At 34.1% G+C, this 14,443-nt stretch overlaps 1 protein-coding gene across 1 annotated transcript in view; it reads right to left on the bottom strand.

Moving 5' to 3' along the window:
- vipr1b (vasoactive intestinal peptide receptor 1b) overlaps positions 1 to 14,443 on the bottom strand; it is a 93,215-nt gene that overhangs the window by 58,044 nt on the left and 20,728 nt on the right. The window contains exon 3 of the mRNA XM_015354105.2: positions 6,493 to 6,600. Coding sequence (XP_015209591.1) covers positions 6,493 to 6,600 — 108 coding nt within the window. The remainder of the gene's footprint in view (positions 1 to 6,492; positions 6,601 to 14,443) is intronic.

Here is a 14,443-nt window from a genome sequence, read left to right as displayed (position 1 = left end):
TCAGTGAATAAACAACAAAGTATGATTGATCCTTTAAAACTAAGCCTCAGCAGACAGAATTTACATAACAAAAGTTGTTCTGTAAGACTGGAATATTACACAACAAAACAATGCAAGTTACAAATAATAACAACACTGAAAAGAGCTCTTCCCTTTTTGCAGTATCTTTATTTTATTACTTTAATCTTTAATAGTTATTTAATACATAACTTTGCAAATAGATTATGTGCTGTTATCATGCAAATTACCTTGATCATGTTTGTAGGCAGCATTGATCATTTATAATACGGAATAGTGTGCAAATATTCATGGAATTCAAGTTTTGTCAACAAAAACATGTTTGTTTGATCAGCATTTATTTTAGAGTTGTAGAACTAAAAGTCCTTTCCTGGCTCTGGTTCTGTATCAGACAACAAGTAAATACAAAAACTTCCTACTCCTTCCTACAAATAAAAGTAACCAGATGTAGTTATTCATCCTACCCTAACACTTCTCTTTTTTAAGTTTAAGAGTTTTATCTAAAAATACAAAACCATTATGTTTTCTTCAACATTGAATTTGAAAGAAAAGGTACAATGAGATGAATTATTAATGCAGTCCTGATTCTGTATTAAAATAAATTCTACTGTACTTACAGTACTTTACTTACTGTATGTGCTATTTCTTGAATATACTGTACTACTGTACCTTTTAAGTACTGTATAGACCACTAAGGGCATGTTGTTTGTAGAATTGTGGAATTGTAGGTGAGTGTGACTTGGCAGTCATAATAGTTACTTCAAATAATAAAAGATAACAAGGTTACAAATTAAAGCTGTAGCAAATAAGGAAATGACCTTTACACCTTTTTAATAACAGCTACTACAAATGTATTACTGTGTTACATTGTTTGTGAAAATTGTCACACTGAATCAGTATTATTCCTTATCTTCCATTTAACCTTACACTTAACTTCCAGGAGCTTAATTTTAAAGTTTACACTTAAATTATTACTTTGATTTGTAGAATTTCATATGCAGATTTAGTTGTTTCCATTCGCAAGTTGGTTATTCTGTTTATTGTTTTTTTCAAACTGATAGTTAGGATGTCTCTTTCTTCCTACTGTATATGATCTGAAAAATCTTCACAGGAAAAATTAATGCAATTTAGCATTTATCAAAACTTTTGCTGGTAAAATCACATAACTGGTATATGGAGAAGGTAACTCAAGATAAAAGCTCCAGATCACCCATCAATGCACTCATTGTTTGTTTTTTCCTGTTTTATGTTTACCATCACAAAGTAATGAAAAAACACTATTTTCTTACTTAAAAAGCAATTTAAAAAATGACTGTCCCAAACTAGCAAACACAGTCAATTGAACCAGGTGGTGATTTTTAAAACTAAGATTACGGTTGTAATCTAACTAATCAACAATTGACCTCATAACTTGACTTTTTGGGTGAAAAAAGGAAAGAATGTCAATGAACCACAGGAAAACTGGTCATTCAGGAAGACTACTTCCATATCACATTCACATAGTGGGTCTTCTACAAGTGCTAAGCAAGACTATTCAGTCAGGAGGTGAAAAGAGCTAACATAATTTGTCAACTGCACTTCCAGAGGCTGCATCAAACTCCAAGTGTTTATTGTCACACTTCTCTGCCACACAAATAGGCAAATCAATTCTGAAAAACCAGGCATTCTGGCTGCTTTTATTATGCTATACTGTGGTTCTACAGATGTTGGGGCAAAAATAGAAGGACTTTTTCCATTTACGTTTAACTCTTAGAGCTGGGTTAGTCAAACTGCAAAAAAACAAAACAATTAGAGCTCCAAATTAGAGATCTTATATAGAGTTATAGAGATAGAACAGAGATCAAAGTGTTACTTATTATTTAAAAAAAAAACATTTGTATGATTTACATACTGTATATCAGTCAGACCAAACACCAGAGCCAAAAATAAAAAGAATCCTATCTAGAGGTTCGACTAAGGAGCTGTGTTAGTGTGCAAGCTGCAAAGCAGGGAGGAAAGGTTAATTCCATGCTCAGCAATAAAAAGAAAGAAGAAAAAAGTAGCGTTTCAACAAAGGAGCACATTTTCATCTTTCTTTTTACTTTTCAGAGTAAAATTAATCTTCACTTAATCCTCTATCAATATTACCTTAATTATAGAGAAGGACAAAGCTCTAATTTGTCATTCAACCCACGTGGATATACTGTTCCAAAGTGATAAATCAAATAAGCCTCACTTTTTAGAAGTAAAAGATCAATGTCATCACATCTATGGGAAATTTAATACCAATACTTTTTAGCATGGAAACATACTGTTTGCACTCATTAAAATGTCTTCCTACAGGTGATTAAGGGTCTTCTATACAAATGACTCACCTGTCCTCATTTTCAGTGGTCTTTTAGTTATATCTACACACTCAAAACAACAAGGGCATTTTAGGAGACATATCACCTGAAACATAGCATAAGTATTTATCTTGTTGTCTGAGAGATCTCCCATGTGAACATGTTCATTAGTACCCATTTGTAATAAGTACTTAATTTATCTGTTATTGCATAAATAACGTACAGTACAGTAGGTGCTGCAGATCACTTCAAGTACTAAGAAATTACATGACATCCTAATACTTTATATAAACCTTTCTACTGGACTTTAGAACCCAATGCAAATATATATATATATGTGTGTATGATGAAATGATGCCAGTAGATTCTTTACAAACTAAGGCATACAGGACTGAAATGTACTGTAATAACACAGAAATATAAAGAATCTTTCTTCATATTTTTACAGTGGAGCAATATTACACAACAAGGTTCAAAATCATAAAGAATTGGACAGGAAAATATCAGACACTGCAGTTATTTAGAACTTGTTCAAGCTAGCTTGATACTACTAAAATTTCTATTTATGGTCTACTGACAACAAATAGGTAATACTAATACTTCTCTTCAAACCCTTTAATTAATTTATTTACACTAAGTTTCTATTTGTATCACAGATGTTTTTTGTGGAAAGTGGCATCTCATCATTTCATTCAGTTCTTAATGACACAGAAATACATCTTCATACAAAACAATGTAACTATTTACAACCCACAGAAAGGGACTTTCTCAATGCAATTTTCTTTTATGGTTAGCTTTGAGAGAACCACTCTCAGAATTGTAAAAGTTCAGATCAGAAGGATCTGAATTATTTTTTACCTTGGTATTTGTCAGTTATTTCATGTCACAGATCTTACATTGTTATTTGCTGTATACAGTGATTACAGTGATAACACCATACACTGCTACTATTGCTACTTGTTTTATAAACCAAACTATTATCTAGTAACAGGAAAACTCTACTCTTAGTGCATCAAGGAAGTTAACATACATTAACGCTTAGTTTTTGGTATGTTTAAATTTCTCTTAAGACTTTTGGGTGAGGCCAGATAAATATTTGCATGGTATCCATGGAAAAGCTGGGACAAACCCCTTTCCTCAAGTCATACTATGAATAAAGTTCAGGGAAGTTATTTATATTAGTCACACATAGAGGCAATTAAGAGTAGGAAGTGGGATTTTCTTGCAAGAAAATATTTGTATCACCAATTTAGGAAATTTAGAAATGAAAGATTTCTCATTGATCTTAAATACCTTACCAGTGTTATACTCATGCTACACTCTTCATACTGTATGTGTATGGCATGTTGAACGTTTAAATCCAGCTGCAATGTACAAATACTGAAATGTGTTATTAGGCTCCAAGAACATTAATCTAACAGGAAACAATCATTTTTTTAACATAATGTTTACAGCAGAGTCCTGGGTGTCAAACTACTATTCATAAAAGGGACCGACAGAAAAATGCTGATGATAAACACATCTTATTGGACAGCTTCTGAGGTCAAGTCTAAACTAGATACAGTAGCAACCATGATTAAAATATAGATGTCAGAATTTTATTCTGAAAAAGATCCTTGTCTGCAAAATGCTAAGATAAGCAACATGAGAAATGTCACAGATAGTTTATTTCACTACTGTTACAAACCTCACGGTTCCGAAACTAACTACATAATTCTATATGTAATAGGTGACAATACTGTATAGATTTTGAAAATAACTGTGCTTTTGTATCGTAAGTACAGGAGCTTATGTTTTTTCAAGAACAATAAGACAAGTTAGCAAAATAATTATTTCAGTGAGAATATAATCTTTGTTATATTCTTTTTGCCTGCTCCTTTCTATTCATTTCAGATATATTTAGATTTTTTATATATATGCATATTAGATATTGTTATGTCCCAGTGTGTGGTCTGTGTGTATTTTTTTTTATGTTCCACACTGCTGCCCTTGATTGTTTTCCCTCCCCTGTTAGCCCATCATTACACCACAGTTCCGTATGACATCATGATCAATTAGTTTCTCAGCCAATCAGTGCATCTTATTCAGCATATGGAGGTTCCGTTTGGTTTTGCTTTGCTTCATTTCGCTTTGGTTATCGCTTCGTTTCGCTTTTGCTTCGGCTTTGTTGGTTTGTTTTGTTCTCTGTGTGTGTAATTTCGTATAGCTTCGGCTTTGTTGTTTTGTTGGTTTCTGTTTGTTTCTTTGTACTTTCGTTTGTGTTTATCCTTGTTTTGCCATAACCTTGCCCTACCGTGTTATATGTTCAACTTTTGTGTTCCTTTGTACCCTGTTCCTGTTGATTACTCTTGTTTTCCCTTATTTGTATTCCTAGTTTTTGTGTGAACTTTTGTGTATAAGGTTAGTTTAGGTTGTTGGGTAAATTCTACGCACTTAGTTGATTTTGTATTAGTAACACTAGTTTAGTACGGGTGAGTGCCGTTTGTATTGTATGGTTTTGGGTAGTCAGTGGAGGTTAGCTAGAATGTTGAAGACGCCGAAGACCGTGTGTTTCAGGTTATCTTTTGTAGTCAGGTTAGCTTTCCCTCACTTTCCTAGCCAGCTCCATTTTGTTTGTTATTTTCTTTTCTTTGGCACCACTTTAGTTAGTTCCTTACCCCTGTGTGCTATCAAGTCTTACCAGTCACTTATTCAACTAAAATAATCACTTTTGCACCCACCTTTGTAATCATGCTTCCTAGTCCCTCACCTCACTAGTCCCTCTTTGCTTCCAAAAGAATGAGCCTAAATGTTACACCCCTTTACCCCTAGACACTTGGGGTCGTAACAGATATATTTACAACACACATTTATGTTTCCATTAGAGGTGGCACGGTAGCACAGTGATCAACATTGTTACATCACAGCACTGGGTTTCTGGGTTCAATTACTGTGATGCTATTTGCATGGTGTTTACATGTGCTCTACTTGTTTATGTGGGTTTCTTCCAGAAGCTCCAGTGTTCTCCCAGTCCAAAGACACTGTGGTAGGTTGATTGGCTTTGAGAAAATTGGCCCTGGTATGAGTGTGTGTGTGTGTTTGTGATTGACTTGCAATGGACTGGCATCCTGTACGGATATTTCCAGTAAAAATGTTGGACACGATAATCTTGCATGTAATGTTAATTATATGTTTCGGCATGACTGTATACTACCTATTTTTGATAAATAACATACTGTATGTACACATGTAGCTTATTGCTAGATTATGACAAGCAAATTCTAACAATTGTATGCATTTCCACTTTATGAAGCTTTGTTATTGGCTTTTTATACACAAAATAATTCCAATCACTTACAGAAAAGCTCTGAAGTATGAGTCCACTGAATTTTGACTAACAGAGTTCTGGTTAAAAGATTTTCTTGTGGCAACTAATGCTCTGATGGACTCAGACGTTGTAGTGGCAAATGTGTACAGTAAAAACTACTGTATATGACACTATACTTATCTATAATTAACTTATTATCTTAGAAACATTTGCTTTTCATCACAGATAAATTATGACTATCAATATTATTATTTGGATAATTTTAAAAGAATCTGATTAAACCCAGAGTATCTGCTGAGTACTTTTATGAACTGACACCCAATATACCTAGATGTGGAATAGGAGTGGAAAGCACACTAATAACATGATACTGTACTTTGTTAGACCTCAATCAGAAAATAAAAAAACAACATACCAATGAAGGAAACAAGATTGTGCCCCTTGTGTACATATTAAACAATTTCATATGTGTTTTGGGGAGTGTCCAGAATAGGTAATATTTTGAAAAACAAATTGCAGCTTGTGGTTAAAGTTTGGACATAGGTTTCCACTTTTCTAATTAGGGATATTCCTTGGTCTCACTACGTACTCTTGCTAAATGATAATTGGCTTCTCAAAGCAGCAGAAAGGGATATGGTTGGCTGATCTCACTATAGCTAATAGTATGGTATGTTGGTGCAGCATTGATATCCCCTGCATTCCTTTTCCTGGCATCACTGCACCCTGTCCTGTCTCGGTATTATTTATTTATAGTTCTCCACGAAATATTTGCTGACAGCCTTAGTAGATTTAAAGGTTAACAAGTCTCTAAGCAATTATAAAAATAAGTAACAGCTTAATTACCTGTTACATTAGAGAACAAACTGAAGTATGTGGGGCACTGCACTGTGACCACTTCTCCAATGCTTGCTGAGGGCCAGCAGGTAATGTTATCCCACAATGTTCGGCAGCCTAAAAAAAAAGCAAGCAAAATATGAGAGACATCTCAGCTGAAGCCTAGGTAATTCTTAAAATGGAGGCAGGTAGTCATACTGGCATAATGACACACAGTTAAATAAATTTAATGAGACACAAAAAACACCTTCAACATTTAACTTCTCATGACATGGAAAATAAATTCTTAATGCACTAAAAATATAATTCACAGTCACTGCATTTCCAGTAAATGACTTCAGTTTCCTATTAACTATGTCATCCATTTGCCAGTAGTACTGTGAGTTGGATCCAAGTTACTTACCACAAGATAAACATTTTAACATTCATCATATATTTTATTCCTCTCTAAATGTTTTTATATATTTGTATACATTTTATTTTCAAGTATTTGTACTACTGCATTGATTTTAAAAGTCAAGTTCTGTTAGCTTCACAAAAGCCCTACTGTGTGCATATTTTACACTGATGTAGATTGAATAATGATGAAATTAGCACGTGACCCCATTCCAGCCCTTCTAAAAAAATGTAAAATAATTCACGTGACAATCAGCTTTGTGAAGAGGATTCAGATTAAAAATCAGTTTTTAATTCCTTTAATTCAAGATGTAATATATCAGTTTGTTTTATCATATAACACAAGCTATATTGCTTACTTTAAATATTACAAATATGACAGCATATTTAAAACAACACAATTGACATATATTATTAATGATATACTGTATATTTCAAACTCCCAAAGAGTTTGTTTTCCAAAATGTTTTCTTTAATATTACTTTTTACGTTATCTGCTGTATTTATTACTTTAGTTATTAGAGTCAATAATTTAAGCTTTGTCTGAAGCATGTGATGACATAAGAAGCTTACACAGTACATACAAATGTTTCAGTTTTAGTACAGAGTAAAGAAAAATAACAACTGCAGGGTAAACAGTTAATTTCCAGTTCTACAGCTAAGGATACAATTGAACTACAGTATTTTACTGTTTGTGATGGGGACAAAAGATTAAGACAAAATTGGGATATTCTGGTTTTACTGGGAGGTCTGGTATTTATTGATGAATCTCTGGAGAGACCAAGATTGTATATATTCATACTAAAACAGCAACATTTGTAGTATTTATATGTTGTATTTTCTTGTTTTCAAATCTGACTAGTAGTCATGAGATTTCAATTTTTAAGATTTAATTCAGAATGTTCACAATAAAGTTCTAAGTACGGTTATTTTACTAATTGTATTTGCTGCTGGAAATTATTATCATTGTGAATGTCATGTCATGTAGAATAACTGCAGGCTTTGTAAACAACAAAATTACAATGGAATTTGTATACTGTAGCAGTAGTCATGATTGATATCTTATTAACTAATATTTTTTACTATAAATTTTAACACAATATCAAGTCCATAGGACATGTGGTTGAAATAAATAATGTAAATCATGTAACCAGGGAATTATATTTTTTATTTTTTTGTTCTAAAACTGGATTCTTATATCCTGAATATACAATTTTATAATGCGAGTGATAATTTTAAAACTTGGTAAAACAAAAATGAACATCAATATTCTTTATTCTTAAAAAGGGTGCTAAAAGGGCACAGTGTCATCATGTTTCAGATTTTCATTATCTTTTTCTTTTGAAAGAGTTTGCAAATCAAAATAGGATAATATAATTCTGGAACCAGAAACTTTCACTATGCTTTTTACATCATTTTAAAAATAAATAAACTATGGCAGACAATTCTGTTTTTGTTTGTTAATATTACATAATATATCTACATTCTACTTTTGTTTTAGGTAATTTGGCAGCAAAGTTATTCCTGTTCCTTTTAAAAAAAAAAATATATAGTCTTACACCTGGGATAGCATGTATATAAGAATGGGATATTGTAATCTTAGGATACCACTGTCACCATATTCAATTAGGTTAGGTTTTCTACAACTGCCCTTTAATGTATTAAACATAAAGTAAATCCCAGAGGGTGGTGTAGTACATTTCACATTAAATTGCAATAATTTTTAACTGCCTTAGTAAGGATGGGAAAATACACTTTAGTATTAAAATATTCCAGAAAGCCCTGCAGCTCAAAAAATGATACATAAAGTAAAGCACAAATTCAATAAAATCGCAGCACGAGTACAGTTCCTGTGGAGCTTGCATGATATGTTATATTCATTTAAAACACTTTTTTGACAGGCATTAAGAAAGTTATGTTTAAGACATAATGCAGTTTTCCACATGTTACTTTTTTCTCTTTCTTGACACCAAATCCTTATATGCAATATTCTTGTAATTTACCATTTCTATTACATGACAATTACCAAATAACAAACAAAACAGATACCAGCTATCAAAAGTCTGACACCAAGAGATTGTTTTCTTATTTTTTAACTTTTAGCTTTAACAACTTTTAAGAGGTGTCTCTGCATGGATCTACAGTACAGTATGCTCAGACATATGTTATGTTGAAATAACAACATTGTAGAGTTTAGATGCTCAATTAAAGTTATCTCTTAATAGAGTGGACAAGTAATTTTATTGTTCCAGGCTGAGATAGATGGCAATGGAGGTCTCTAAGAATTTAGACACAATGGGTAATACCTAACTAGTTCAGGTGGGTGACTGCGTCAGCATGCGTAGGCTGCAAAGGAACAAGTAATAGGTTTATTCCATGCTGAAAAAAAGAACTAGTGTCATACCTAACTAGTGTCAATATTTCCACTTACTAGAGCTTCAAAGCCAAGGGTGGGTTTGGTGAGATTTACAGGGTCCAGATACTGTGATCAAAACATTCAAAATTGGTTTACTTTAGTTATTTTAGTTGTGGCTATATGATTAAGTGTCAACCAACAGTCCAGAAACACAGGATATAAAATCAGATCAGGGATTTTTAGAATAGGGAGATACAGTATGCTCTCATTTATTTTGTGGCATTTGGGTTTGCACAGAGAGAGAGAGAGAGAGAAACATTCTTCCCGAAATTCAGAAATCTAATCCCAGAGTTCCCACACCTGCCAAAACCACAACAGGTCCCAATCCTACTGGGAGAGGGAGGAGGGAACTCAGTTGATCTGGCAGCCCAGTATGTGATCTCCTGTCACAGCCTGAGGAACAGTGAGTCTGTCTCCCAATAATGCTCCAGCCGCCTACAGTATATGTCAATATTATATAATATGTCTTTGTTGTAAATGTCTGTAACATGTCTGTAGATTTTATTTTACTTCTACTTTTTGTTTTGTTCTATGTTAATTTTATTATTTTTATTTGCTTTGGCAACACTGATTGTACCCATCGGTCATTCTAATAAAGCACCTTGAAATGAATTGAATTGAATTGAGAGAGAGAGAGAGATAACTACAGGTTGTATTGTATTTAGTTTAGAAGGCAGCTTATCTCTTATTTTGGAATTCCTGTTCCTCTAACTATACCAACCTCTCAGGGATATTCTGACAGAAATCACTTACAAATTGGATACAAGCATGAACATTTATTTTACACATTGACTAAACCGGCCGGTCAATTTCAAAATTGGAAATCACTGAAAATCAAAAGACCAGTAAAATTGCAAAAGACAATTAATGTAAAAACTATAAAGGGCTACACTTAAATTACTAATATGCTTCTAAAATTTTTCCTTGAAATCTATGGGATTTGTGAATAATGATTCCTTCATGTGTTTTTAAATAATGACTAATTAATGACATACATGTGTTTATTATATGTTGAAAGTGTTATTGAAATATTTTACTTGATTATTATTGACAGCTGTATCAATCACTCAACCTCGGGGATTGATTATTATAGTACTGGAATCCATGACTCAACAAAATCACACAGTGACTTGAGTTCTTAACCTCAATTACTTCTGTTCTCTCTGCTATTCTCTGTGTGGATTTTCCCTTAGCTGTTAGCACATCAGTCCACTGACAATCTTTTTCAAGGATCATCAACATTTTTGTACCTTATCTTGTGCCTAACATGCATAGCCTTACATATCCATTTTTGTCTCAAAACGAGTTCTTCTTGGTTTAATAGTGATGTATAGTTATTTCATTTTCCAGGTGTCACGATCGCTAACCCCTCCTCTTAAGGGCGCTCCAGCCCTTCCTTGTTCCCTCCCATTGTCTGTACATGTTACTTATTCCCGCTCCCCCTTAAAAGCCAGACGCGGACCTCACTCCTGGTTCCTCATTGATTTCCGCATCATGAGAGCCCGGGGTACTGCCGCGTCTGGCTCCGTTATGGTTTTAATCTTCTGTTCCTGATTCCCCTCCCTTCGCTGGTCCCGACCCGGTTCATGTTTTAACTCCCTGGATGGATCCCCTGGCCTTGGATTCTACCCTTTGTCTCGGATTACTCTTTTGGATTTCGCCTTGTTTGTTCGCCCCGGATTCACTCCCCCTGGACACCAGCACTGCATGGACACGCCCCCCTGTCTCCAGACCCTCTCCTGCATGACTTTTTCCCTAGTGTATCTTCACTATTCTGGATTGTGTCGTCCGCATAGGGCCGGAAGGAACTGCTACGTGACACCAGGTCTCAGTGGCAAATCCAATATAGGATTCTACAAGAGATCTAACTTTCATTCCTTTCCAGGATCCACTGAGCCATGGCTTGCTCCCCATAAGTCTTTGACCTTTGTTTCAGGCTGTGATTCTGCATTAAGTTACATCGAAAATTTATGATGTCACCAATTCCAAGAGAGTCTGATCAGTCTCCAGCACCCATCAATCTGTTGGAGCTCAGAAAAATGGCTTTAGCTGGAAAATGTCTTCCCAATTATACAAGTGATAATACATCTTCATGAGCATGACAATTGTGACATTCATCAATCACCAGGATGTTCTCAATCTCAGTCCAATGCATCTACTTCATTGCTTTGATTCCATTCTGTATCTTCGGAGTGCACCACGTGCGCCCCAAGGTGGATGCACCTTCTAGGCAATAGGCCTGCTATTGAAGGAAAGGCAGACACCAATATACCCAGCAGTCATATAATTGATATGAACATTGTTTGGTACAGTGCCTCATACCAGTTTATTAGCTGTCTTTTGCACAGATCCAGCCATTCAAAATGTGTGTCAAATCTTGTGTCCGTGGTAAGCTAGAGGGTTCTGTAAATGACGTACCATGTACCATTCGGCATATCCAATTTAGTGCTTCAAGGCCCAAAGAAGATTGATAGGTGGCAATTGCGGTGCGTTAGATGTTACTGAAATGATAGTTTAAGTTTATCTGTTGTACTCCTTTAAATCCACTTAATATTGAATGTTAATATGGAATCATGTACAGTAACTAAAGGGAAATTTGGTAGCTGAAAATAAAAATAAACGAAGTGTACTAATGTCTCTGAATATCATCAATGATATCAATTTAATATAATATATTTATATCGTTAGATGTAGTAGCTGGAAATAAAAAAATGAGGTACACAACAGTACACTCTTACATCTTTTTACGAATGTTCTTTTTATGAAAATGTAATACTACAAAGCAATTGAATTGTTAATCACAGTTTGAATAAAGAAAGCCAACTTTGAAACTAAGAAGAAGCGATACCTGTGCCGAATGTAGAGAGTGAAGATGAAAGTGTCATATAACTCGTTTCATATTGAGTCACATTCCACTAAATAGTATGGGTGAGTGCTAGCACGGAGCCTATAGAGTGGCACGAGAGACGGGGCATGATACAGTTCACCGCGTCTTGCCTCATGTGTTGTTCACTATTGTGTGTACTCTTTTTATTTTTACTTTAAAGAAGATAAAAATTGTGAGTGTGTGTCTAATTACATATAGTAAAAAGCTAATTACGTCATGTCATTTTCCATTACACTGCAAATAAACATATATAATACAAACAAATAATTATAATTTCTGATGTTATAATTGCTTGCAGAGGAAATGTAATCAGCTGAGACCAAAGTGTTTCCAAATAAAGTTATATAAAAACACTGTTTTGTTTGTTAATTGTGTTTTTACAATATGTTTTTAAAGCCACTACAGATGCAGCCATTCAAAACAAGCAGGCGATACCGCATTATTTTGCAGTGCGTTTGATGCGGTATACCGCAAGTTACGGTATTAATAACTTATATTCTCGCATAGAACCGCATGATAACGCAGGTAAAATAATAGTATCCGGAATTTCCGCAAGGTGGAGCTAATGAAGCTCAACCTCTCATGTTTGAGCTGTTGCCATCAAAGTCTTTACCGAAGATATTACTAATATTATTTATAATGAATGACCTTGGACAAGCTGTAAACTCAAAGTATTGCCCTGGTCCACATTCTTTTTTTCATTGACCGTCTTTGTAAAAGTATCACAGCATTTCGTTGATCCAATCACGCATTTATTTCCAATCATGCAAAGTACAGTAATTTTTGAGAATCTCCGATTCACCATGCCTTTCACATGCTCATAAAATACATTGATTTAGGAACATAAACATATTACTGTATCCAAAACTGTACTGTATACAGTATGTATATGTATATTTAATGTCTTTACTGTGCCCTTTTAAGTATTGAATATTTATATGGATTTTTACCACTGAAGGGAAATCTTAGTACCTGAGCAAAAAAAGAATAGGAGCATACTGTAACGCGTGTGAAGGCCATAAACGATATTAATTTTGTTATGTAAACATCCAGTATTACAGTATATGGCTGGTCTCGGTACTTTAAAGAAAAAATACACACCAGTATTCCATTTCTCCAACATTTTAAGCATCAAAGTCTTTAACTAACATGTGAAATAACGTGTATAAAAAGTGGTAGTTTTAAGCTTTTCTGCGAATACGCTCGATACCAGAGTCAACAAGCATACTTTTAGAATTTGATGATAGGGAATATAATATGGAATCGCGTATCTAAATAAATTAATAACGATATAATTATATTCATGTACAACAACACAATAGTACACACTGTACAATGTCTGTTGATACTGTTTGTGTAGGGCTGTTTCAACACTCCTCATGTGACCTTGCAGGTGGTACTGTGGTCTAGGTGTCTGACTTGTAAACCACAGGTAGGGTGTTCAAATTGAGCCGGCGCCATGACTTTTCTTTTAACAAACATTTCTTTAAAAAAATTGTTATGGACAATTAATTGACTTTTTATATTTCTAAATATCACAACATGTTCGAATTTAAGTCATTTTTTTATAACAATGAATAATTGTAAATACGACGTTTACATTGGCGTTATTGATTTTTCACTTGAGTGTATGGAGGATTGTCAGCTGTCACTTAGAGCAGACCCCCCCTCTTAGGCTGCGCAAACGATCTTTTAGATTTTTATAGAGAAATGGAGGCTGTACACTATGGGTTACAATATAAACATTTATTGTCAAACTTTAAATTAGCAATTGATTTAAAGATGATCTGTCAAAGCGCAATGTAACCTATTACTTGATTCTTATGGATACCCGGTCCCACCAGAGATTAAAAAAAACATGCAATCGCGTATCTAAAGAAATAACAGTATAACTATGTTCATGCACAAACAGTAGCATGTTACATTATTAGTTTGGGTGTCTCCTCTTGTCAGAAAGCTCTAAATTGCATTTTGAGTGTGGTTTTTGACTTTTTTAAAATTACAACCCAAAAATAAAGCTGATACTGTTTAGACTTTTAATTATTTTTAATTGCCGTAAATCGCTACCTTTGTCTTCTGCGTAATAATGTTCACCTCTCTGTCCAACAAATTAACAATAGTAATAATAATGAACTTTATTGTACATAGTGCCTTTAAAGGTGGCTCCTCAAAGCACTTTAAATAAAAACAATAACAACAATACTGTTAGGCTGGGCAAATGATTTAAAAAAAAAACTTTTTATGTGCGAAAAACGGGTGCA

The sequence above is a fragment of the Lepisosteus oculatus genome, chromosome 6 (assembly GCF_040954835.1).
Source record: "Lepisosteus oculatus isolate fLepOcu1 chromosome 6, fLepOcu1.hap2, whole genome shotgun sequence".
NCBI lineage: Eukaryota > Metazoa > Chordata > Actinopteri > Semionotiformes > Lepisosteidae > Lepisosteus > Lepisosteus oculatus.
Note: the sequence above shows the minus strand (reverse complement) of the source record. Positions and strands in the feature narration are given on the sequence as shown.